Genomic DNA, 27,379 nt, shown 5'->3' with positions numbered 1-27,379 from the left:
CAGAGTGGGAACATCACCAATAATAGGTGCAACAATGCAAGTCATAACTGGAAAATAAGATTAAAAGAAGAAGAGTTCTCAACATGGCTTAAAAATTGCAACATCTATTATCTCTGTGTGTTGTTTTCTTCCAGAGTTTTCGCATCCATGATTTGTTTGTATCGACGTTTCGAGCCCTCCACCGTGGCTCATCATCAGGAATTACTTATCTATCCTGATGTGAGCTACGGTGGAGGGCCCGAAACATCGATACAAACAAATCATGGATGCGAAAACTCCAGAAGAAAACAACACACAAAGCACTGATCGTAGAAGCCTCAAAACAATAATCTATTATCTCTTCTTTGATGGTGCCTCCAAATCTAATCCTGGAATTGTAGGAGCAGGAGGAGTCATATTCCATGCCAATGGGGAACGCATTGTTACTTATGAATGGGGACTTGGCCCCATCTCCAATAACAGGGTTGAAGCTTTGGCTTTATATCAGGGACTCGTCCAGCTCAAAAAAATTGGCATAGGTACAACTTTGATATTTGGTGACTGGGCTGTAATCATCAGCTTAATGGCTCATAACAAAAAATCTCCCAATGTTCTTCTCCAACAGACCATTAGCCGTTGTCAAATCATCGACCAATCAATGGCAGAATTGCAATTTCTCCACATCCTCTGCACTCTCAACAAGGAGGCCAAATTCCATGCCAATAGAGCTTGTGCCAGACTAATGGGTAATCTACTTTGCAACACAGTGAAAACTCAACATTATTTACCATGATTTTTTTTTTATTATTCAATCTAAATTTGATCTGTAGTAATTCTAAGAACTCTGACATCTGCGCCTTGTCAAAGATTTATCAAATCCCTATCTCTACCAAAATCTGCCTTGAGCTCCAGCATCACCTTGAGTATCCCATTAATTTGCTTGCAATGATTCGTTTAGTCGTCTTCCATCATGTCGCCCATCCCTCCCTGTCTCGATCTTCCCTACCCCGTGATTTCCCCCACTTCTTCTCTGATTCTCCCTCCATTCCCCTGCCTGGCCCTCTGCATTCCCACCCCTTCTTATACGCCCCTTCTTTCGTTCATTCCCGCATCCTGATCCACTCTCAGTCTATCGCCCCGCTTCCTCGATCTGAGTCTTCCTCCCTTCTTTTGCCCATTCTTCCTTCATGCTCTATCGGTTTTGAGCTGCCCCCCTCGTCTCTGTTTACCCTTCCCTGCTTCGTGGTTCCTTCTGTGACCGTTGCGTGCTTCCAAGTTAAGCATCTTCTGCATTTTTCAACTTCTCGGTATACTCAACGCTCCAAACATCATCTTCTGTCTTCAACAATGGCAAGAAGTGAAGATTGTCTCCACTGCGCCGACCTTCAGGCCGAGTTGGAGCAAATTCGTGCCCACCAAAAGATTCTGGATGCCAAGATAGACAATCACAACCGGCTCACCAGTGAAAAGTATGAAGCTGACCTCAACTTGTTCCTCCACAGAATTTCTTCGCTCCAAGAGCAGTTCAATGAGCTCTCCAACAGGTGCAGTCACGCACAGGAATCCATTGAAATTCTGAAGTTTATGATCGAAAATAGAAACGCAGTCCATACCAGCTTGTCAAGTATCAAGCAAGCTGATGTTGATAACAAACCTGCAGAATCTACAGCTCGACAAATTAGCCATATCAACATAGACTGAGTATGCTTTGTAAATTTTGCTTTCTGTTGTTCCAGTTTATTAGAATCTACTCTTGTCTAGCTTTTTCAAAAGTCAGAAAAGGTAGGAACAAAGAGAAATTTTGTCCATCCCGTAGCATTTCCTCTCTTTGCTCTTCCAGCATAAAGTTTTGTAACACAGGAGTTCAGCCTCCTTACCTTTTTTCTGAAATATAATACAGCACCCAATTATGTTAAAAAATAAAAATAAATAAATAAAGTAGTTTGATTTAACATGAAATGTGATTAATCTGAAAGACATTATCAAATCAGTATGGATCACAAAAGTATAAAATCAAACAACATATAACATCAATATAATATTAACATGGTGATAGCATAACTAATAAATAAAAAGGTTTGACTTTTTAAAGATATTTTCCTGATATATTTTTGGAATCTTCAGTATAGATTTTCAAAAATCACAAACATAAGTTGTTTACTTTATAGAAATAGAATATCTCAATTTCTTTTTTAGTCTGGTTGAATCTATTTATGTATTCAAAAATACATTTTAAACCACCATAAATCATAATCCCTTTAAAAATTGTATTAAAAAATTTCAATCATGGATTATAAAAATTTCACCAAAACTAATATCACTCATTTCTATTTAAAAATAAATTTATTCATAAACCAAAATGGAAAAAACAATGTCACCAAATTCTACCATTTATTTAAAAAAAATTCAAAAACCCTTTATCTAAATAGCAGATTTTTGGAAAAAAATAATATAACCAAATTCGTCCTTTCAAAAAATTATATATATATATATATACTTCCTTCCTGATTAACCTATGCTCTTTCTTTTTCTGGAAAAGCCTACCGGTGCCATGAGTACCATGTCTGAAGTTAGGTTTGGATGCCTCTTGTTCAGCAGAGTTGGAAATATAAATGGCCAAACGGTATCATTATTACAATACAATGTCTGAGGTTAGTGTTGGATGCCTTTTCCTGAGCACTTTTGGATATGTGGAGAGCATAATGTGGACAATAGGTTAGCTTTGGATACTTGTCTGGAGATGCTGCAGAGAGGGGTATATGGAAAAGCGGATAAAATTATTAAATCAAATTAATTTGGATTCAGTTATGACTCTTTTTTGTTTTTGGTAGTTCAATTTCGAAGGGAATTTTTTGAAGTTTGTTGGCTAGATTAACCAGGTCTAATCCAAGAATTGACCCCGTCTTTTCAAACCATAACCATTGAGACAGATGACTGTGTTAAAATAATGCCCAGTCACATTTCTACGGGCACAATCCAGTAATTGAACTGACCTTCAATATATACTTCCCCTAACAAGCTATTGATAATCAACTCCATCTCTCTGTTTTAGCTGGGAATGTTAGAGTGTGTTCACCTTCATGGCTTACAGTCATCTTTGCTCTCTGATATTATTGTTACTATGCATTGTTTTCTTCTCTTCGTCGGGCACTGCTACCACCACGATCATAGTGGGAGCGGGCATGTTGGGTACTCTTAAAACCTTATCCAAGCTTCTTCACATGACCATGTCTAAATAGGCTCCTTCTTGTAACAGTAAGTTCTGAGTAAGTTCTGATTTTTTTGTTTGTAGGAATAATGGCATCAAAGACATTATCGGACAATGTAGTGAAAGACTTTGTGATACTGGAAGTAACCAACAGAATTGGGGGAAGAATGCGCAAGGAAACCCTAGGAGGGTATGCAGTAGAGGTGGGAGCCAACTGGGTAGAGGGCGTTGGAGGGAAACACATGAACCCCATATGGTCTCTAGCTCAGAAATACAAACTTCGGACAACTTATTCTGATTACAGCAATATCAGTTACAATATCTATCATCAAGAGTAAGCAGCCTGTCACACGATAATCAACATTGCATTATGCCCAGATCCGCCATTTACCCTGTTTTTGATAACTGTTTTTGTTTTACAGAGGAGGTATTCTACCACAGTCAGTCGTGGCACGACCATATGCTTTGGCAACAGCATCATCTGACTTCAGTTCAAGTCTCTCTGAATTGTTCCACAAGAGTGGACAAGAAGATATTTCGATTTTGGCATCTCAACGGGCATTTGGACAGTAAGACGATTAGCAAATCCCTCTGTACATTTTACTTCTTCACATAATCACAAAATGATGAGTTATAAACTGATATTAACTTGCACAATATGGGGTTCATAATGTTGATAAATAAAATTTTGCAGTGCGCCAGTAACGCCTCTGGAGATGGCCATAGATTACTACTTTTACGATTTCGAAATTGCAGGTTTTGATAATCTCTGGAAATTTATCTCAACAATTATTGGGTTTGACATTTGAAATGATAATCAAATAAATGAAAAAACAATTGATTGCATTTGGGTGTGCAGAGCCTCCAAGGGTAACGAGCTTAAAGAATGTGGAGCCGATTGCAACATTCGAATATTATGGGGACGATGAATATTTCGTCGCCAACAGTCGAGGGTACGAACATATTGCTCACGAGTTAGCCCAAGAGTTCCTTGAATCTCATAACGGAACTATATGGGACGACCGTCTCAAACTCAGGAAGGTAGGCTCCTTGATGAAGCATATTTATCCTTTAAAATCTTTTGTCCTGAAACACGCTCTTAGTAAAGATACTTTTTAGGTAATGATTTCATGGTCCAGATCATTAAAGAAATCGAATATACAAACAAGGGTGTCAAGATTTTGACTGAGGACGGTTCAGCATATACTGCGGAAAGCGCTATTGTTTCTGTTAGTTTAGGGGTTCTTCAAACGAAGCTCATTAGTTTTAAACCTGATTTACCGTATGTATATCTACTTGCTGTATCAAATTTTATATGAAGTCACTAGATCTATTATATTTAGTGAATTTATAACGCTACTCCATAAACACCTGCAGCTATGGAAGCTACTGGCGATATATAAGTTTAATATGGTTATTTACTGCAAAATTTTCATGAAATTTCCATCTAAATTCTGGCCGACTCGACCTGGCACTGAGTTCTTCATTTACACTCACGAAAAAAGGGGTTATTACAATTTCTGGCAGGTAATTAGTGCTTAATATCTTTTCCCACAGAAATAGCTAGACTTGAAATCATTCAACTGATTAACATGTTATTTACATTTTTTCCTTAGCACTTGGAAAGTGAATACCCTGGAGGGAACCTGGTGTCATTCTTTTACATATTGATACTTCAAAGTTGAGAACTGATGTTAAAACTTGAAGGAGGAGCTGGGACGAATAGGAAGAGTGAAGAACAGCTAGGGTTGAATTTGTGCAGGCGCTGTTCTCCATGGTAGGGCGGGGAGGAGGGAGCTCTACTCCCTCCTACAAGCAAGCGGTTACTTGCCATGGTAAGAAGCCACTGGAGGAAGTCAGAAGAAATGACGAGGTGAAAGAGAGCAGGGAAGAAGGGAAGGATAGAGACAAACATTTTGAGAATCAAAGCACTAGAGACAAGAAAGAAGATGACAAGGAAAAGGGAGCAAAAACTAAGGCTCAGAGTGGCCCTTGTAAGCCTAAATCTAAGGTTACTGTTGACACCTAATCCGAAACGGATGGGTGAACTGGACAGTCATCTAGAAGATGAACTGATCCGTTTTTATTTTTGTATATAAACATGAGTTACCTAATGAATAATATCAATCAGTTTTGTCTCTTTTTCAATGTGGAGTTACCCTGGCCTGACATGGTATCAGAGCACAGGTCCCAAAATAGTGTAACTCCTGCTGAGCGCTGTATCATCCTGAGCGATTCCCTGACTGCAATACGTTTCTGATTTTTATTGAATGCCCTGCACTCTCTGACTGCCAGAGACTGCGCATTGTCTTTTATAAACGTTTGCCCCTCTCTGCGCATACCTGAATTCGCTGCAGGAGAATTGATGCCGACCTGCAGCACGTTACTCTCAGGTACATTCCTGACACTGCGTCCTCTACGCTCTCTATTCCATTTCCGATTCAATAGCTAGGACCACCTCTCTTTTGTTTTTCTCTTCTGCGAAATTTGAACTCAGCATCACTTATCTGAGAGACCGCGGCCTTGATTATTGTGAGTGCTCGACTGATAGCTGTGGTAAAATCCGTGAATGCTGATTTGCATTCTTGGGTTTTTCGGATGATTTCAATGTCCCTGCGTCCTCCATCGATCCATTCAGAAACCATACGCTCAATATTTCGGGGTTTTATGAATGAGTAAAAACTGTGATTTGTATTCCTCTTGCTCTGGTCAGGGTGCTGGTCTTTGGGGTTGTGCTTTCGATTGGTTTTTTGGCTTGCAAATTGGCCCTGTTTGGATGAAAGGACAGGCAGAGCCCAATGCCTAAGTGGAGAGGTGCATTGATGTGGTATCACTCAGTTTTTTAAAGAGGCCTCAGTTTTATTATTCGCTGCGTTTTTTTTTTGAACTGTGGTATCGCTGCGTTTTTTGTAAAGACTGTGGTATCGACTGCGTTTTTTTGTAAAGACTGTGGTACACCTGACCCTCTGCAGAAATCTCATCACATCCGATTGCTTCTTCTTCCATAACTCCTCTATGTACTTATACGCACCCATGGATGGATTGCTCTTGGATCTGGATGAGCGGGACTCTTAATGGGAGAAACATGGAGTGTCGAATTAGAAGGGCGGAATTTCTTGGAAGTCGAAAATTCTGTATCTTCTTCATAACAATATGACCTCTTTCGTGACATGGAATTGCTGTAACATGGTTGGTATATGAGCAGAGTATTGTCATCAGTATATACAAATGGTTATACATAATGTCTGTTTGGTTGGTATATGAGCAGAGTATTGTCATCAGTATATGTAAGCGTTGTGTTTTTTATGAGTTGTTGATTTGGCAGCACGAGCCTTTAAATATTCCACAACGTTTTTTTGATTGAGCAGTTTTATGTGATAATAGCAGTTTTTGGTTGAGCAGTTTTGGGTCTAAAGCATCTGTAGTATTACATGATATGCATTGATATATATTGAAGTGATATATGTTGAAGAGATCCCTTAGCGCTTTTTTTTCTCTCAGTAGTGTGGCAGTGATATAAGAAATGGTGATGCTGATGCAAATGTTAGAAGAAAAATAAAATGCATAAGGCTATGATATAAGGATTTTTTTTAACAGAAGTTTTTTGGCAGAGATATTTTTTTTACAGAATGCATTCAATCATTTCTATGGTAGGAATAGTTCTCACTGGCAAAGAGAACTATTCAGAATGGTCTCGAATGGTAAAACACACCCTCATCTACAATGAGCTGTGGAAAGGAGTGTGTGTCGGAGAAGAAGACAAAGACCCTGTGCAGCCTACATCAGATAAATAACTTGTCATTTGGGAAAACAAGAATAGCAAAGCCTATGCATTGATCGCAGCATCTGTAAATGAGGAAGTAAGTCGTCATATTTCATCCTATTCCACTGCCTTTGAAGCTTTACAAACGCTGAAAGAACTCTATGATACACATTCTGCACTTGAAGTTGTTCAGCTCATGATTAAACTCTTCACTCTTGAACTGAAAAATAATGATCCTCTTGCTCTTGCATCTGAAATAAAGTCTATAATGCATGATATTAAATCCACTAAGGTTGAGCTGGATATCTCTCTTATTGCCTTTCTCAAAGCACTCTATCCTACCTACTCTAATTATCTTGAGTCTTTAACAATGTAAACTTTGAAACGGGAACTGATACTGTTACCCGTTTCGTAGAGATAGCAAAAAAGTGACCTGATTTTGAAAATGGGTGATGCAGAACACACGTGTTCTTTTTAGAGCATAGTTTTTGGCACTTTAATTTTTTTTATGTACATTACATTTTAGAATGGTAGTGATTTTCATGCTAATTTAAAAAAGTGGGTATTCTGCATCAGACCCTTTTTTTAAAAGACCTATTTTTTGACTTTAAATTTTCTAATGTATGAAATGTAAATAATTATTTTGTAAATTTAATAATTTTTGAAGTGGTTGTTTTCTTCATATTTTTTTTTTTTTTTTTTTAATTTTAATTTTAATTTTTTTGTAGTGAGGTTTTTATTGTTTTGCATTTTTAAATTAGAAGGTTAATATTTTGAATTTTCGATATTCTACATATTTATACATCCTTAATTAATTTTTCAATCCACATGAAATAATTGTTTCTAAAAAACAATATTTTTTTAACAATGGACATAAAAATAACTATTTTTAACATAAACATAACTAAAAAACTACACATTTTGATAATTTTTTGCTAGAATTGACATGTCAAAATCACAATTTTTATACGAAAATTTTAACTAAAAATGGTTAAATAATAGTTATTTTTATGAATTTCATGTCAAAAGAATAATAATAATCACTTTTTTTTTCAAAAAATAATGACTAACTTAAAAATTAATGCGAAAATCACATATTACAAATATTGAACGCATAACAACCTTAATTGAGTGTTTATTCTTCTCATAAAATGTCAAAGTCAAAACATTGCAAAGCTTGATTTCCAAGCATAGCTTAAATTAATCAACAATGTCACGTAATCCAAACTCTTCGTCCTCTAGAGTTTCATCATTGTCTTCTTTCACAATATTTTCTGCTTCTTTTTGCTCATTTTCCTCTTCTAATGCATCTTTGATGTCTGCGAATCTCCCAATGTATGTCTTTCCAAACATTCCATGTAATGGTGGTTGGGGTTCCTTTGCCTTTTTTGCCACACGTGATTCATTAAAGTCCCCTTTCTTCAACCCAATTTCTTGCATTGCATCTGGAAGAAATTGAAGAGCATTAATTTTTTGCTGAATGAAATTGCACTGTATTGGATCTTTTTCAATTGCAATGCAATTTCTTCCTTTTTGAAGGCAACATGCTAGTGTTGTACCTAATTATCAAGCACAAAAGAAATAATGAAGTAAATTAGTACAATGACATATAAATTAATAAATAACATATTGAAATTCAATTCCATATAATAAAACTTACCTGAGCCAGAAAAAAAAATCCAAAACCCAATCTCCTTCATTTGTCTGCCGTAAAGACATGGCTAAATTGAGCTCCTAAATAACATTGGGTTACATTGTTTAAGTGCTCAAACTACTCGATCGAGCGCTTAAAAAGGGCTCAATTGAACAATCATTTTTCCCACCCAAACGTGCCATCTCTTGCCAAAAAGTGTCACCCAGCTCCATGCTTTCACCCTTATAAATTATGAATTTCTAACAATCTATATCCTAATTATTATTATTATCCAATTTTAAGGTCATAGCCAAGCCAGACACCAAATTGGTGTATGAAACCCCCTTGTTTTTGGGACAAGAGACCCACCTCCATGCAACGATTTGATTATTGTCTACCAAGGCATACCTACTCTAACCCCTTCTAGTTTTTGAACCTATAACCTCTTAGGAGGAAACACATGCTCTTAACCATTAGGCACTTGATCTGAGATGCCTCATGTTTAACTCTAATGTTATAGGAGCATTTTCTCAAGAACTCTATCCAATAATTGGACCTCACACACTCTATTGACCTCTAATTTCAGCTGTGGCATTTCAAAATTTACTCTCCAAAACTCATTTAAGGCCATAAATCACACTTCATATTGGTTTACTATATTTGTGAAATTTCTAATTCTTTATAACTAGTCATTTAGTTTAGGTTGATTTTTTGGATTTAATTATAATGATTTGAGTCTTGTCAGTGTTAACTATAATACCCATCCTGGAACAATTGTCATAAAAAATCCTAAATTAATTATTCAGTGCTCATGGTTTAATGATAATACCACATATATATATTTTATAATTTATTGTTATAAATTAAATATTAAACCTAACTTTTTGATTAATATTTTAGCATCCATAAACATATGCTTTTAACCTTTAATAAAGCCATGCTAAAACTTCATATATATATATATATATATATAAATTTTATAATTTATGGTTATAAATTAAATTTTAAACCTACCTTTTTAATTAGTATTTTAGCGTCCATAAACATATGTTTCCAGATAATAATGATAATTTTGATTGTATCCCTGAGTTAAATCATATTTCAAAAAACATAAATGCATACTTAACACTGAAGACTTAGCAATGAAAAATTATGATGTTAAATCTTTGGAGAGGGAGTTAAATTTAAATAAAATTAGTTTCCCAATTTCAACGAACTATTTAAAGTTTTCCAGGAAATCAAACTTAAAATTCATAACGTTGATTGGATAATGAACCAGCACAATCGTGTATAATTTCAATTTTTTTGGTATTATCAACAGGAAAATACATATAAGTTGTGAGAGTTATCCGTATCGAGCGATTTTCAATATTCAGAGGTTAAGACAGCCGGAATTAAATTAGCTGCCAAGGAAATGAAGATAATCAAGTTTTCAAGTAGCCCACAGTATCGGGGAATGCCGCGATAAAAGCGTTCTTATCGTTACTTCAAAGTAAGATATGCATGGGACCGTAATTCAGTACTGAAAATCTACGTGTCACCCAACCATAAGGGGACACTGTTCTGGATAAACATCCAATGGAATGACGTTGATTTAGACGTCAGCCACTATCCGGGATTTAGAGTCGGTGCCCAGTGGGCGATTTACACAATTGGCGGCGGCCACATCTTGGTTTTCTTGGCTTTTTATTTCCATAACAGCAGAGGGAACAATACAGTGAGATCACTTGAGATTTCAAAGAAAAAGTCTGTAAATTTGCTTGATTTGATTGAAATTCTGGTTTGTGGAAACTTATTAGAGAAATGGGTTCGTTAATGGGAGGCTGGGATTCTCCCACTTCCAATGCTGGGAAAGGTATAATTGCAGAGAATTATTCAATCTTCTTATGAAGAGATCTCTAACTAATGAAGAGAGAAAAAAATGAAGAGGTATGCAGTTTGCCTTATTATATTTTGTGGGTTTGGTTTTTGGTTTTTCCACAGGTAGATTTGAGAGAAACAAATCTCTAACTAATGAAGAGATCGAGACGTTCTGGAAGATAAAACGCCAGAGTGAAGAAGAACATCTCCAGGCGGTTGCTGAGGGTCAGGCTCAAGAATTTTCAGCCCATAACAATATCAACGTACGTTACCTAGCAATTTGGTTTATTTAGTTTATTTCTTGTGATGGGAAGGAATGATGATTATCTTCTTCGCCCAGAATGGAAGCTTATCTTTATGGTAATTACGTTGATGTTTTTGGGGTTATTGTTATTGTTTCGGGCGATTCTGGGAATCGCCAGGTGGTGGGGCGATTCTGAGAATCACCCCACCACCCGGCGATTCCCAGAATCGCCCGAAACAATAACAATAACCCCAAAAACATCAACCTAATTGATATATGGTGGCGGGGGGCTTAAGTGTGAAAGGGGTGTGGTAGATCTTACATGAATACGAATAATAGAGCTAAACGTGTAATGAAGGCTCCCACGTAGAGAATTAAACCCTCAGGGATTTGTAAATATTCGCTCATTATAAGCGGGCCTGAGAGCCTACCCCGACGGTTTCGGAAAAGTCTTTCTTGATCGCACCGATATAATAAGAACGAGCTTGCGTGGCCAATCCATGGAGATCAAAGTGTGTCCTGCCTGAAGATTTATGCCCGAAGGTATAAGAAGCGGGCTCTAAAAATCGAAAATGTGTGGTAATATATCAATTACGTTGATGTTTTTGGGGTTATTGTTATTGTTTCGGGCGATTCTGAGAATCGCCCCACCACCCGGCGATTCCCAGAATCGCCCGAAATAATAACAATAACCCCAAAAACATCAACCTAATTGATATATGGTGGCGGGGCGATTCTGAGAATCGCCCCACCACCCGGCGATTCCCAGAATAGCCAGAAACAATAACAATAACCCCAAAAACATCAACCTGATTGATATATTACCACACATTTTCAATTTTTAGAGCCCGCTTCTTATACCTTCGGGCATAAATCTTCAGGCAGGACACACTTTACGACACATTTTCACCCGCAAAAGTAATAGGGAGAGGATTTTGAGAGCCGAATAGGCCAAAAAGGTTGAGAGAGTGTCAAATGATGAATTTTTGGCCCAGGGCCAAAAATACACTTAAGTTTTTCTATTATGTACTTTAAATCTGATGAAGACACTTAAGTTTTTCTATTATAAGAATTGAAATATGATTTAGCTTGTGAGCGAAATGTATTCAGTGTTGACAGCATATGATAAGATTGATAAATAACTTTTGCTGTTCTAACGATTGAAATATGAAGAGGACATAGAGGTGTATATTAGTTTTGAAGATATTTCATAAGTTTTTAAATTCATCCAAATATATTAGTGTTGACACTGTTTTGTCAATTTAATGAAAGATATATAAATTTTAACAGGTTGCGGATTGCCTTGAAATATCAAACATATTTTGCTACTAAAGATACAGAAATTTCAGGTAAAAACAGTCTGATAACCCGAATGAAACATGTATCCTAAAAAATGATATATACTTCGCATTAAAATTTCTGCTATATATTCACAAATATATCCTTCTTATACAGGTCCATGTCTTCTATTTATAGGCTACAACTACGATCTAAGCATTGGATCAAGGTCGAAAATCCAATCTTTAGCCACTAATGAACCTAAATTCATTACAGTAATATTCACATGATATCAAACATCATGGCTCGTCCTTATGTATAAGAAAAGGCTCTTATTGTAGGATTTGCCCTTATGTACAGTATGGGCATATGAGAGGCACTTGCTACTTTTCTCTTTTGTACATATATTTCTATTTATTTTGCTCCACTGGACTGCTATTTTTCATAAACGCTCCCAAAATTTTAGAGGTAGAAATTTGTAATGAGACTGTGGCTTCCCAAAATTTAAACAAAGGCGAATAAATCAGATCGGAATGTGAGGGTAAATCGGAATGCGAGGGGTCGGAATGAAGGCTCCCACGTAGAGAATTAAATCCTTAGGGATTTGTAAATATTCGCTCATTATAAGCGGGCCTGAGAGCCTACCAAACGGTTTCCGTAAAGTCTTTCTTGATCGCACCGATATAATAAGAACGAGCTGAGAGCCTACCCGATGGTTTCCGTAAAGTCTTTCTTGATTGCACCGATATAATAAGAACGAGCTTGCGTGGCCAATCCATGGAGATCAAAGTGTAAACTGCCTGAAGATTTATGCCCGAAGGTATAAGAAGGGGGCTCTAAAAATCGAACTTTTGCGGGTGAAAATGTGTGGTAATATATCAATTAGGTTGATGTTTTGGGGTTATTGTTATTGTTTCGGGCGATTCTGGGAATCGCCGGGTGGTGGGGCGATTCTGAGAATCGCCCCGCCACCCCCGGCGCGGGGTGGCGGGGTGAGAATCGCCCCACCACCCGGCGATTCCCAGAATCACCCGAAACAATAACAATAACCCCAAAACATCAACCTAATTGATATATTACCACACATTTTCACCCGCAAAAGTAATAGGGAGAGGATTTTGAGAGCCGAATAGGCCAAAAAGGTTGAGAGAGTTTCAAATGTTGTATTTTTGGCCCAGGGCCTTTTGTAAATTATTGCACATACTATACGAGGATACTCGGTTTGAGTGTATAAATCCATAATGTTGAGCCTTTGTTTATTAATCGCAAACTTGATATTTATATGTATGTTGAATTATTTTATGATTGCACACATTAAAGCTTAGGAAGGATTCACTCCCTAACAAAACAAGAGATTGAATGAAAAGGTCGATATATATCGCAAAACTTAGGCATTTTTGAGCTTCGATCGAAGTCTGTCATTTGACAATGTCAGAAGACGTTAATTAATAGCACCAAGTCAGAATAAGGTCCTTTTTAGCAGTTTTTAAGTGGAAACATTGCAAAGCATTGGGTGTTGAGCTAGTAGAACAGTAATGGACTGAGTTTGACAGTTGACAGGAAATGTTCCGTAACTCGGAATAGAACTACCTTGCTGGTTTAAGTACATTCGCTTGTTGAGGAGCCGAGCTTGAGGAACTGGGCTTACGTGTGAAAGGGGTGTGGTAGATCTTACATGAATACGAATAATAGAGCTAAACGTGTAATGAAAGCTCCCACGTAGAGAATTAAACCCTCAGGGATTTGTAAATATTCGCTCATTATAAGCGGGCCTGAGAGCCTACCCCGACGGTTTTCGTAAAGTCTTTCTTGATCGCACCGATATAATAAAAACGAGCTTGCGTGGCCAATCCATGGAGATCAAAGTGTGTCCTGCCTGAAGATTTATGCCCGAAGGTATAAGAAGCGGGCTCTAAAAATCGAAAATGTGTGGTAATATATCAGTTAGGTTGATGTTTTGGGGTTATTGTTATTGTTTCGGGCGATTCTGGGAATCGCCGGGTGGTGGGGCGATTCTCAGAATCGCCCCGCCACCCCGCGCCGGGGGTGGCGGGGCGATTCTGAGAATTTCCCCACCACCCAGCGATTCCCAGAATCGCCCGAAACAATAACAATAACCCCAAAACATCAACCTAACTGATATATTACCACACATTTTCACCATAAACCGCAAAAGAAGGAAATCATACTATCTGCCAGGGTCGAGGTGCATTCATGCTATCTGCTAGCTTCTAGTAATTTCATGTCGATTCTAATTCGATTACTTACTTCTCCATAATTGCAAGTGCTCGATTGATGAATGCAGTATTTAGAGTACGAAATGAAAACGCCAAGAACTTGAAAAGAGGCATGAAAACGCCAAGAACTTGAAAAGAGGCATAACGGACACGGATGAGATAATTTTAAGGTTTAAATATTAACTTATTAATAAATTAATTTTGGCTTTATGGGGTTATATTATATATGTTATTGTTTCGGGCGATTCTGGGAATCGCTGGGTGGTGGTCGCCGCGCCACCCCACGCCGGGGTGGCGCGGCGATTCTGAGAATCGCCCCACCACCCGGCGATTCCCAGAATCGCCCAAAACAATAACATATATAATATAACCCCAAAACATCAACCTAAGTGATATATTACGACACATTTTCACCGTACACCGCAAAAGAAGGAAATCATACTATCTGCCAAGGTCGAGGTGCATTCATACTATCTGCCAACTTCTAGTAATTTCATGTCGATTCTAATTCGATTACTTACTTCTCCATAATTGCAAGTGCTCGATTGATGAATGCAGTATATAGAGTACGAAATGAAAAAGCCAAGAACTTGAAGAGAGGCATAACGGACATGGATGAGATAATTTTAAGGTTTAAATATTAACTTATTAATAAATTAATTTTGGCTTTATGAATGTCTTTACTTTGATTTCATATGACTATTACGATTTAAATATTATTTTATTAATAAAAGAAATCACATTTTTTAAAAATAAAATGAATGTGATATTATTTAACTATCAAACGTTTTTATTTTTTTGGCTTTATTTAATGTCTTTCTTTTTCTTTAATTATGTTTTATAAATAAAAATTTTAAATAAAGTTTACGTTAAAACCTCAATTACCTTTTATATAATAATTTTCAAGAATTTATCACACATTCCAAAACATAATTCACTTTCCTATCTTTGTCATGGCAGCGAGGTGGCATTATTCTGGGTTTGGTTTCCTAAGTAATTCCGGGGATAAATTCTCTTTTTCAGACTTTGTTCTGCATGCGAGTTTCTTTGTTGGAGCTACTAGTCGGTCTTCTTGTCACCTGATGGAGGGTTTTAACTTTCCTTATTGTTGTAGTGGTTTACGATATTAGCTAGATAGTCCAAGGCGAGGAAGCCTCGGTCCTGTATTTATCTTTGGGATTTTGGCCCTGTTCTTGTAGGCCGGGGTCTCTGGTTGTTGTAATGCCGACATCACTGTGGCTTCAGTTTATTCATATTAAGTCTGTATATATTTTGACCGACCTTGTAATACAATTCTTGGGTCCCAGAATCGCCGGGTGGTGGGGCGATTTGGTTTTACTAGCATTTTTTAAAAAGTTTGAAAATTGACCCTAAAAAAAAAATCATCATTCCAGTATCATCACTTTTTCGTTTTGAAGCTATATTTTGCACGAAAATTTGGTAGTAAATTTCGTAGCACTGCGATTTTTAAAACATGTTCAAAATTGACCCCTAAAAAATAAAAGCATCGTTCCAGTATACACACTTTTCATTTTTAGCACTGTTTTTGATGTTTTTCTGGGGTTTTTTGGCCAGAGTTCCTGTTTTGAGTTTATAGTTCCCGTTTCAAAGTTTACATTGTTCTTTACAAGCAAATGGAAATCTTAAAGATATAACCTTTGACACTCTTGTGAAAAAGTTTGCTGAAAGAGAGAAAGCCTTTGGAAAGAAAACAGTCCCTGAATCTTCTGAAGAGACTGTTTGCCTTGCTCATAAAGAAAAGCATCCTGCTCAAGATTCTACAAGAGGAAGAGGTGGACGAAGAGGAAGAGGAAGATACTTCAGAGGCAGGGGGGGTAGACATCCTCAAGCAGAAAAGGAAGATCTGCATTGCATTCGCTGCAAACGAAATGGATCACATGATGCTTCTACATGCAAGCTACCATGGGACAAAGTTGAGCAGAGAAGAAATCAGCAGAAAGGTAAAACTGATGACACAGACAAAGGTAAAGCACCTGAATCCGCTCACTATATTGAGGCACAATGTAACATTGGAGTAAATGAAGATTTGTTTAATGCTTCACTTGCTTCTTCGAAAATGACTGGTTGCTTGATTCAGGAGCAACCTGTCATATGACTCATAGGAAAGATTTCTTTGAAGAATTTCACTGACAATGTTGATGGAGCAGTATACTTTGCAGATCAGTCAAAAATCAAGCCATCAGGGCTTGGCACAATCAGGCTTAAACTGCCTGGTCTTCCAGACTTTCTTCTGGATCATGTTCTATATCTCCCACAGCTCAAGAGAAACTTGCTGTCCCTGGTCCACATCCGCCAGCAAGGTCACTCCATTCACATGTTTGATGGCAAGCTTGAGGTAAGAAAGGCATCTGACCACTCACTTGTCATGAGGGGTATAGAAGAAGAAAGACTTCTTAAACTGCAAGGAACCTCTGCTCATGCACAACATTTCTCATATATTTCTCATCATGAAGAAGGTGCACTTCCATCAAGTTTATTATGGCATGCTAGATTTGGACATTTAAACTATGATAGTCTCCGCTTGTTGAAGAAAAATGGTGTTGCTGGTTTGCCCACAATTCCTAGAAAACATAAACAATGTGATGCTTGCATTCTAGGAAAGCACAGCAAACAGTCTTTTCATGATTCACATTCAAGAGCACATAGGAAGCTTGAACTTATTCATTCAGATTTATGTGGTCCAATGCCCGTTTCTTCTGCAAATGGAAATAAATATATCATGACATTTATTGATGATTACACTAGAATGTGTTGGGTTTATTTTTTGAAGAACAAATCTGATGCTTTTCAAACATTCAAGAATTTTCATAAATGGATTGAAAATGATGCACAATCTCATATTGGGTCTATTCGCACTGATAATGGAAAAGAATATACATCAAATGAATTTGAACACTATCTTCGCCAACATGGGATTAAACATCAAACAACTGTGCCTTATAATCCCCAACAGAATGGTGTAGCTGAAAGAATGAACAGAACAATTTTGAATATGGTACGATCCATGCTTTTCTTCAAAAATGTAAAGACAATGTTTTGGGCTGACGCTGTTCTATGTGCTGCATATATAAAGAATAGATGTCCATCTAGTGCTATAAGAAACAAGACTCCTTATGAATTGTGGTATGGACATGTTCCTTCGGTAAAACATCTCAGGATTTTTGGTTCCACCTGTTATGCTTTAATACCAAAGGTACATAGAAACAAACTTGGTGCTAGAAGTCGTAAGTGTATCTTCCTGGGGTATTCAAACACATCTAAAGCATACCGCCTCTATGATGAAGTAAATAAAAAGTTTGTTTTATCTAGAGATGTCATTTTTCTTGAATCATCCAAATCTGACAGTGTTGTTGAGCGGCAACTTGATCGCTTGGATAGATTCACAAAACCGAAATCATTCCAAGAGTTTGATAATCAGATTCCACATCTTGAAGGGGGGATTCCTATACTAGATCAACATGTGGAATCTTCTTCTGAAGAACAATCTCCCCTGCATGACACTCCAACAACGGATGATGCTTTAAGTGATGTAATTGATAGAATTGGGAGACTCAATCTTGATTCAGACCTAACTCAATCAACAGAACAGCCTGGACCATCTCAGAAAGGTCCCCCAAAGTGGCTGACAAAGACACTTGAAAGTGTTCATCCTGATGAAATTGGAAAAACAGGAACCAGAAATACAAACCGACAAGATGGAGGTGATGTAGATAACTCTAATTCACCTGTTGATATGGATGTTACTTATGATTGTGAATTGAACTTGTCTACAGATTTTGAACCAACTTCCTTCAAAGAAGCTGCTTCTCATGATAAATGGAAAGAAGCGATGCAGAAGGAGTATGATGCCCTCATAAAGAATGGCACTTGGAAGCTGGTTGATCCTCCATTTGGAACCAAACCAATTGGCTGCAAGTGGGTCTACAAGAACAAGTACAAAGCTGATGGCTCACTTGACAAGCACAAAGCTAGGCTTGTGGCAAAAGGTTTTGCATAGAAGGAAGGGGTCGATTATGAGGAAACTTTTTCTCCCACAGCAAAATGGGCCACCATCCGGACACTCTTTGCACTAGCTGCTCAGAACGGTTGGAAAGTCCATCAAATGGATGTAAAAATTGCATTCTTGAATGGAGATCTAAAAGAGAATGTTTTTATGTCCCAGCCTGAAGGATTTGCTGTGAAAGGACATGAACACAAAGTATGCAAACTTGTGGAGTCCTTGTATGGCCTCAAACAAGCACCACGAGCCTGGTAAAAAAACTAACTGAGCATCTTCTGAAACTCAACTTCAATCATTTTGATCTTGATGATGCAACTTTATTTGTCAAGAAAGTTGGCAAAACAGTTGTATATCTTGTGGTATATGTAGATGATCTTTTAATGACAGGGAACAATGAAAGCTATATTGCATCCATAAAGAAAGAATTAGGAAAAAATTTTGAAATGACTGATTTGGGCTATGTTCATTACTATCTTGGCATTGAAGTAACCCAACATCCAAAGTCCATATTTCTTTCTCAAAAGAAATACATTGGAGATTTGTTAAACAGATTTGGCATGACAGAGTGCAATCCCCTTTGTACTCCAATGGAACAAAACTTGAAGCTCACATCAATTGAAGGAAAGGAATTTGAGGATGCAACAAAGTATAGACAGCTTGTAGGAAGTCTCATCTACCTCACTACTACCAGACCAGACATTTCATTTGCTGTTGGAATCCTCTCCAGGTTTATGCAAAAGCCTTGTGAGGGACATTGGTCTGCTGCAAAAAGAGTTCTAAGGTACTTGAAGGGAACTCAAGACCTTGGAATCAAGTATACACAGGTGGACGACTTCAACTTGATTGGATACTCTGATTCAGACTTCGATGGAGACAAAGAAACTGGGGTATCTACTTCAGGATATGCTATGAGTCTTGGATCAGGAGCTGTCTCCTGGAGATCACGCAAACAATCAGTACCAGCAGATTCCACAACAGAAGCAGAATACGTGGCAGCAGCTGAAGCAACGAAAGAAATTGTGTGGCTCAGGAAAATTCTCGAAGATTTGCAAGTAAAACAAATACAATCTACTCCACTCATGATTGATAACACATCTGCAATAAAGTTGGCCAAGAATCCAAAGTTCCATGATCGTACTAAGCACATCAATACTAAATATCATCTGATCCGACATCATGTTGAGGCCAAAACAATCCATCTCCGTCATTGTTCCACAAACGAGCAAATTGCAGACATCTTCACCAAAGCGCTTGGAAGAGAAAAGCTTGAAAGATTCAGAACGATGCTTGGACTCACCAACATCCCTTCAGATTAAGGGGGGGAATGTTGACACCTAATCCAAAACAGATGGGTGAACTGGACAGTCATCTAGAAGATGAACTGATCTGTTTTTATTTTTGTATATAAACATGAGTTACCTAATGAATAATATCAAGAAGTTTTGTCTCTTTTTCAATGTGGAGTTACCCTGGCCTGACAGTTACTCCCAGGGTGGTCCTAAATGATCTTGCACTGCAGGCACACAGGGACCACATGAGCACTTATGCTATTATTTGTAAATTCATGGGAGTGTGGCCCACTGAAAAAGCTTTACAGACATGGATTAAATATCATTGGAAACCCAAAGGGAGCATTGACCTACATCTGGGGTCAAAAGGATTCTTCACAGTGGTCTTCACTAACATTGAGGATAAAGACAGAGTGTTTGAAGGAGGGCCCTACTTCTATGCAGCTGCTGGCCTCTATATGAGGCCGTGGATGATGAACTTTGTCCCGGAGCGGGAGACTTTCACATCAGTACTGGTTTGGGTAAGACTTTACTCCCTTCCTCTTGATTACTGGCAAATAGAATCGTTAACAGCTATAGGGAATAAACTGGGACGTTTTGTCAAGGCTTCAGAAGCTACTAGAAGAGGAAAATATACTTCCTTTGCACGAATCTGTGTGGAAATGGATCTCTCTGGAGCTCTACCAGATGAGTTGATCTTGGAAGTTTTGGATGAAGAATGGGTGCAAACAGTAGATTATGAACATATTCCATTTAGATGTCGTAGATGTCATGAGCATGGGCACCTGTTCAGAGATTTCCCTCTCAGTAAAATCGAGAATAGGAGCAAAGATTATACTATGAAAGATACAAAGAGTTTTCAAAAAGTGAGCCACAGAGGAAAAGGCGGCAAAAGGGGTCTTAGGCACCATCAAGCTGAAGGGTCTCAAGTTATGCTGAATAGGTTCCAGGTGCTCGAGGAGGAAGAAGAGACCATAAAAGCAGATCAGGGATTAGAGGTAAATCTAGAGAATAAGGAGATAGAGGAGAACAAAGACCAACCAAAGCACAATAACATACAGAAAGAGGCCATGATGAGCGATGTAGAACTAGATATGGACCAGGAAATTACCCAAAGTGAGATAGAAATGGAGGATCAGGAGCTGTAGGAGATTTTAGATAGAGAACACCTAGATTTAGAAGGGTTCTTGAAACAGGGAACCATGGAAGGGTTAGATTCGTTACCTCAAGAAGAGTTCTTTAGAGTACAACAGTTGTACTTATGGAAAACACAAGTTGGTGGGGAGGAAAGGCAAGGCAATACAGCAAAATAAGGCAACGAAGGTGTGAAATCTTCAAAAAACACACCAGGATTAGCACCTCGAGGCCCTGGAAAGAAAAGAGGCAGAAAAAAGCAGAATGAGCTGCTGATGGAGTGTGGAAAGCTAATGATAGACTCGGGTAAGATGAAAGACCTAACCAGTTACTCTTTCACTAATCTTTAATGATGAAGTTTACTTCTTGGAATATTAGGGGTCTAGGTAGTAAAAGGAAACAAAGATTACTTCGTAACAGGATGAAACAAGAAGCTCCAGATATCATTTTTATCCAGGAAACCAAATGTTCTATACAAAAAATTAAAGAACTTCATAATAAATGGCTTAGTCGTTTTGAGTTTCTAGAAGTTAAGGCAAAAAACATAGCAGGTGGTATTCTAACTCTTTGGAATCCTCTCAAGATTGGCTTAATAGATGTTGAAGCTTCCAGAAATTATCTTTCATTGGTCATACAACCTGAGGGGATAGGGAGTTCTATCTGGTAACGAATGTTTATGGCCCTCAGAGAATGGATGAAAAATTAAGATTCCTTGATTCTCTTATGGATCTCAGAGAGAGATATGCTGGGATTCCATGGATTTTGGGTGGGGACTTCAACATGATCAAATCATTATCAAAGAAAAAAGGGGGCACCAGAGCTCTCACCAAAGATGCCTTAGCTTTTCAATCCTTTTTGGACACTTCGAAACTAGTCGACATTGATACAAGTAATGGTCTCTTTACTTGGAACAATAGGAGAGGAGGAGGGTCTTTGGTGGCCTCAAAGTTAGATAGATTCATCTTATCAGAGGACCTTATTCTCAATGATACAGGTATGGGAGCAAGGATTCTACCCTTTGGAGGTTCTAATCACTAGCCAATTCAACTAGAGATCAGGGGCATTGGTACTTCCAGGAATAGACCTTTTAGATTTAAGAACATTTGGCTCACCCATCCGGATTTTATCAACAACATTTCAAGTTGGTGGTCTGAGGATTTGCATATTCAGGGTACGAGTATGTTCATTCTTCACAAAAGACTAAAACACATAAAACTCAGGCTTAAAGAGTGGAACAAGAGAGAGTTTGGCAACATTTTTGAAGGTAAAAAAGTTGTTGAAAACAAATTGCAGATACTCAACCAATCCATCATCGAGGTTGGCTTTGATAAAATCAGCAATGATAGAGCCACCAATCTTCAGCATGAGTGGGAGAACTTATGCAAACAAGAGGAAATTTTCTGGAGACAAAAATCTAGAGTGCAATGGTTAAAGGAAGGGGAAAGAAATACCAGATTTTTCCACAGATCAACCTTGGCAAACCGGGCTCATAATAGAATCTCCTCGATTAAGGATGAGGAAGGGCAACTTGTCAGTACCCATGAAGAAATTGAAGCTGTTTTAGTTCAACACTTTAGGGGGATTGCACAGGAAAATATTCCAAATAGAGAGCCTTTCATTAAGGATATAATAAGACATATACCAAGACTAGTGTCTAGAGAGGATAATGTCAACCTCAACTGGCCAGTTACTGAAGAAGAAATCAGTGAAGTCATCAAGGAAATGCAGAATGGTAAAGCACCGGGTCCTGATGGTTTTAATGTGGACTTCTTTAAAGCATGCTGGAATATTGTAAAACAAGATATGCTAAATGTGGTAGAAGATACTAGGAGGAACAAAACTATTCTGAAAGCACTCAATACCTCCTTTATTTCATTGATCCCTAAACAAGATAATGCTCTTACTCCAGATAAGTTTTGACCCATATCATTGTGCAATGTGGTTTACAAGATTATATCCAAGGTTGTAGCTAACAGACTCAAACCTCTTCTCCCCACCCTTGTTTTTGGGGAGAAATCTAGTTATGTGGAAGGTAGACAAATTCTCAATAACATCATTCAAGCACAGGAAGTGGTGCACTCACTGACTAGCAACAGGAAGGCAGGAATGATCATTCATCTGGACATAGCTAAAGCCTATGATAAGTTAAACTGAACCTATATAAGGAGGGTTCTTATAGCTTTGGCTTTGATCATATTTGGGTTAGATGGGTCATGGCTTTGGTAACCTCTTCTAGCTTTTCAATTTTGGTAAATGGCTCTCCCTCCGAGATTTTTATTCCTTGAAGAGGCCTTAGGCAGGGAGATCCACTCTCTCCCTTTCTCTTTATTCTCATGATGGAAGGACTTGGTAGATCGATTAAGCAAGCAAAAGCCGAAGGCAAAATCAAGGGTCTTCAACTTTGTGAGAATGGACAGAGTTTGACTCATCAACAATTTGTGGATGATACCATGTTGCAGGGGGTTCCTACAGTCAAGGAAGCTTTGGCATACAAACAACTTCTAAATGAATTTGGTCTAGCCACAGGTATGGAGGTTAATCTTTTCAAATCTAAAATCTTTTTCTTCAATATTGATATTGCTATCCAAAGGAACATCTCTAGAATTCTAGGTTTTCAAAGAGATTCTCTTCCTTTGAAATATTTGGGAGTCCCCCTTACTGCTAAACCTCTTCATAAAAGTATCTGGGAACTGGTGATTAATAAGATGCAGGATAAAATCAGGAATTGGACCTTCAGATCTTTAAAATTAGCTGACATATTGGTGCTTACAAAGGCTGTTTTACAATCTATCCCAATTTTTATGCTTTCAGAACTCCCTATTCCAAAAGGAGTCTTACAAAAAGTTAGAACCATTCAAAGAAACTTTCTCTTGGGGAAAGGAGAAAAAAAGGAAATGGGCCTTAGTGGCTTAGGAAAAGAATTGTAAACCTAAAAATCAAGGAGGTCTGGGTTTGGATGATCCAGAGGTTCTAAGCAGGGCTTTAGGAGCTAACTTATGGTGGAGATGGGTAAAAGAACCAAAGGCCCAGTGGGCTAGTATTTGGACAGAGAAATATGGCAGCACTTTGGACAATAACGATCTTATAAGGATGTCTGGCAATATAAAGGGCTCCTACATCTGGAATAAGGCCTAGGAGAACAGAGGCTTAGTTCAAAAGAATAGCTTATGGGATATCAGAGAGGGGGACTTGGCTTTTTTTTGGGAAGATAAATGGCAACAAGAACCAATACTGCTAAATGAGCAATTTCTGGACCTCAAAAGAGAGACAGATATCAAGGGGTTATCACAGGTCAAAGATTTTTGAGACCAAAATAATAATGTAAGTAAGTGGAGAAGGTGGAGGAATATGTTTTATGGGGAATATAACCCCTTGAAAACTAAAGCTGAGGCTCTCATGAGGACACTAGAACAAAGGAAGATCTTAGTAATAGGGGGACATGACCAATTGAGGTGGGGCAACAATAATAAGGGCACCTTCAATTTGAAGGAGGCTAAACACAAACTCCTTGAATTAGACTCTCTGGCTTCGAATAGAGTTTGGCAGAATCTATGGAGACATCAAGGATGGATGAAGATTAAACTCTTCATGTGGCTTGTCTATCATAAGAGAATTCTGACTTGGGATAACATAAGGAAAAGGGGTGTGCTGGGGCCTTCCAGATGCCAGCTCTGTGAAGCCCAAGAAGAAACTATGGAACACCTCCTCAATAATTGTAACTTTACCTCTAGTTTATGGGATTATTTTGCTAACATCTTCCAAAGGAGCGACAGGGACAGAGGGTGCATCTTCAACACCTTAACTAGATGGAGAAGTAATTACTCAGATAATGAAATGCTCGGTGCAGCTTGGGCTCTAACACCTAGCTTCATTATTTGGAATGTCTGGAAAGAAAGGAATCAGAGAATTTTCAAAAATGAGAAGAGATCCCTTCAGTGTCTTTTAAAGCAAACTTTGACTCAGCTTAAAGAGACAGTGGGCACCATAGTTCGGAATTCCCCTAATAATCCACCCTCAGAAGCTGACTTGAGGATTCTGGGACTGTTGGGAATGCAGGAGCTTTTGTCGCAAGGCCCGGACAGAAGAGTTTTGGTTAGGGTCTCTAAACAGGAATTCTGGCATCCTCCCCCTTTGGGCTTTCTGAAGTTTAACATAGATGGGGCTTCTAAAGGAAACCCGGGCAATGCGGGCTTTGGAGGGGTGTTAAGGGATGTTAATGGAAATATCCTTTCCATCTTCCATGGACATTTAGGCAGGGCTACAAACAACATGGCAGAAGCCATGGCTATGGAGCAGTGCTTAGATCTCCTGGTGCAGGATAACCGATAGAATGTAATTATCGAAGCGGACTCTGAAATAATTATCAACTCTGTCAAAAAAATTAGTTGGGGCTTAGAGCCAGAGAGGGTTTCAAAACACTAGAGGCTGATCCAAGTCTTCCAAAGGATCTAGTTCCACCTCAGAGGCCTACGCACGGTCAGTTTTAACCATGTTCGAAGGCAGGCCAATAAACTTGTTGATTTACTGGCTAATCAAGGGGTGAAATGTTCCATGTATAGGGTGACGTTGGGTGGGCATAGGCGGACTCAGGACAGTTTCATGGACCAGTGTGACATCCAAGCTGTCGAGGATATGATGGTGTACCGGACTAGAACTATGGAAGCTCTGTCCAATAATGTGGTTGAATTATGAGGTGCTATTTTCCCCTTTTCTCATTTTTTCTCATGTTGCTTGGAGGCATTTGCTACCAGAACAGATGTTTGGAGGGAAGAGTTGGTACGACCCTCAGGATCACTTACGGCGGCAATAGTGACAGTGGTAGCGGCTGGAATCCGGAGTCCAACGGCGACCTGTACGTTCCTTTTACGCCGTCAAAGGTTGTTAATCTGCTAGCGGAGTGGTTTCCGGTATATCGGGGGCCTCCCGGGCGGGAAGTGGTTTTCAATTTTTGGGAGCGATCATACTCCTCGGTCGACACGTGGCGGTGGGGCAGTTTTGGTTTCCACCCTTATCGGGCGTTAAACAATAGCTATTATGTTCGAAGCGATATGTTCCTCCGCCGTAGGATCTGGCCCGACAGATCTACAGTGGTGATTTGTCGAGCTGGTCAGTGGGGCCACAAGGTTAAAGGGCGGACATCTAGGTGGCACAATATTTTCCTACACTGTTGGATCAATTTGGGTGGATCAACGGTTAGGAACAGGCGCGCTCATTGGTGTTTCCAAAAGGTTTTTGGCGGAAGCCTTGGTTCTGCGAGATCATCCACTGCAGTTGGTGGGAGCTAGGAGCTCTGAAGGCAATTTAAAAAAAAAAAAAAAAGAGAGAGCGAAATTTAATAGTTTTGTCGGGTTTCTTTTGTGGCCGAGATACTCGTTGCCTTTTTGGGGGGTGTAGTGTTGTGGGTTAGGGTCGGAGTTCTTACACTTAACTCGAGATCCTAGTTTCTCTAGAAAGTAGTGTTGGTCTAAGTTCCATGTTTCCATATGGATGGTTGTACGCTATGTAAATAATTTTATGATTTAATGAATATGAAGGTACGACTCTTGTTTCAGCAAAAAAAGAATACCCTAGAGGGAACCTTCTTATGGTAATTGTTACAGAGGATGAAGCCCGACGCATAGAACAACAGCATGACCATGACACCAGAGCAGAAATAATGGGCGTGCTGAAGAAAATGTTTGGCAACGATATTCCAGAGATGGAGGCAATCCTTATTCCTAGATGGGGAAAAGATCCATTCTTCAAAGGAACGTACTCTAACTGGCCAATAGGGGTCTCCACAAAGGATTTCGACAACTTGAAGGTATTTTTGAAAGAAATCGTAGCAATATTATTTCTTGATGCATTCATTTGAAAGGGTCCTCGTAGATTTGAAGAGTGTTTTTTCATTTCTAGATGGCACTCCTAGCCTCACTTACAGAAAAATTTCTTGGACTAATTTACATAGAGTATGTCTTGCTAATGTTTCTATAAATGCAATGTTATGATGTTGCAAAAACTCTAAATTTGTATTTCTGCTTCTGCTGCAAGTGCAAAAACTCTAAATTTGTATTTTTGCTTCTGCTGCAAGATTTTCAATTTCAAGGTTTAAAGAGATTTAAGTTAATTTATCAACCTATTTACATAAATTTTATAGGCATCAGTTGGCCCTGTGTATTTCACTGGAGAGCATACTAATGAGGAACATAATGGCTATGTACATGGTGCCTATCTTGCAGGTATATATATATCTATATAATGTTATGAAAAACAATGAAACATATAATTCAGATATAGAGACGTTCTATTATCACTGATGATGTCTCTGGTCATGATCAGGTATAGACACAACGAATATGTTGTTGGACTGCATAAAGAAAGGACGTTGCGACCAGAAATCTCATGAACAAAATAAGCTAGCCAAGAACGAGTCTCCCTGTAACACAAATATTCAATTGGTAGATTCAGATTAATCTGTAGTAAATATAAAATGTAGTGTAATACCATATATTATATATTTTTATGAAAATAAGTTTGAGCATACAAAGTAAAGTTTGAGCAACGTAAAGTTTGAGCATACATATATGCATTGGAAATAACCGATGAATAATAGGAAAATGAAATTTGAATTTAGAAAACTGTATTGAATGACAATTTATTGGACAATAAAGCCGTACACGTGAAAGGTGTCTTTGTTGAGCAATTTTCTATATTTACTCGCTGCTTTTTTATTTCGTTGGTTGAATAAAAATAA

At 38.3% G+C, this 27,379-nt stretch overlaps 1 protein-coding gene and 1 long non-coding RNA gene across 2 annotated transcripts; both read left to right on the top strand.

Moving 5' to 3' along the window:
• Positions 1–3,059: 3,059 nt before the first annotated feature.
• LOC149207726 (polyamine oxidase 1-like) lies at positions 3,060–27,098 on the top strand. The gene is made up of 11 exons (XM_089398129.1): positions 3,060–3,168; positions 3,272–3,521; positions 3,610–3,756; positions 3,882–3,943; positions 4,047–4,228; positions 4,327–4,473; positions 4,565–4,714; positions 4,804–4,838; positions 26,218–26,449; positions 26,783–26,864; positions 26,965–27,098. Exons 1-11 carry the CDS (start codon positions 3,060–3,062, stop codon positions 27,096–27,098), a joined length of 1,530 nt encoding a protein of 509 aa, XP_089254255.1.
• Positions 10,204–10,814, top strand: LOC149207727 (uncharacterized). Its single transcript, XR_016252042.1, has 2 exons — positions 10,204–10,438; positions 10,567–10,814. It is a non-coding gene; the product is annotated as an uncharacterized LOC149207727 (long non-coding RNA).
• Positions 27,099–27,379: the final 281 nt, after the last annotated feature.

Source organism: Pinus tabuliformis, chromosome 1_2 (assembly GCF_031772625.1).
Source record: "Pinus tabuliformis cultivar Carrire ecotype Pingquan chromosome 1_2, CPIR1, whole genome shotgun sequence".
Taxonomy (NCBI): Eukaryota; Viridiplantae; Streptophyta; class Pinopsida; order Pinales; family Pinaceae; genus Pinus; species Pinus tabuliformis.
Note: the sequence above shows the minus strand (reverse complement) of the source record. Positions and strands in the feature narration are given on the sequence as shown.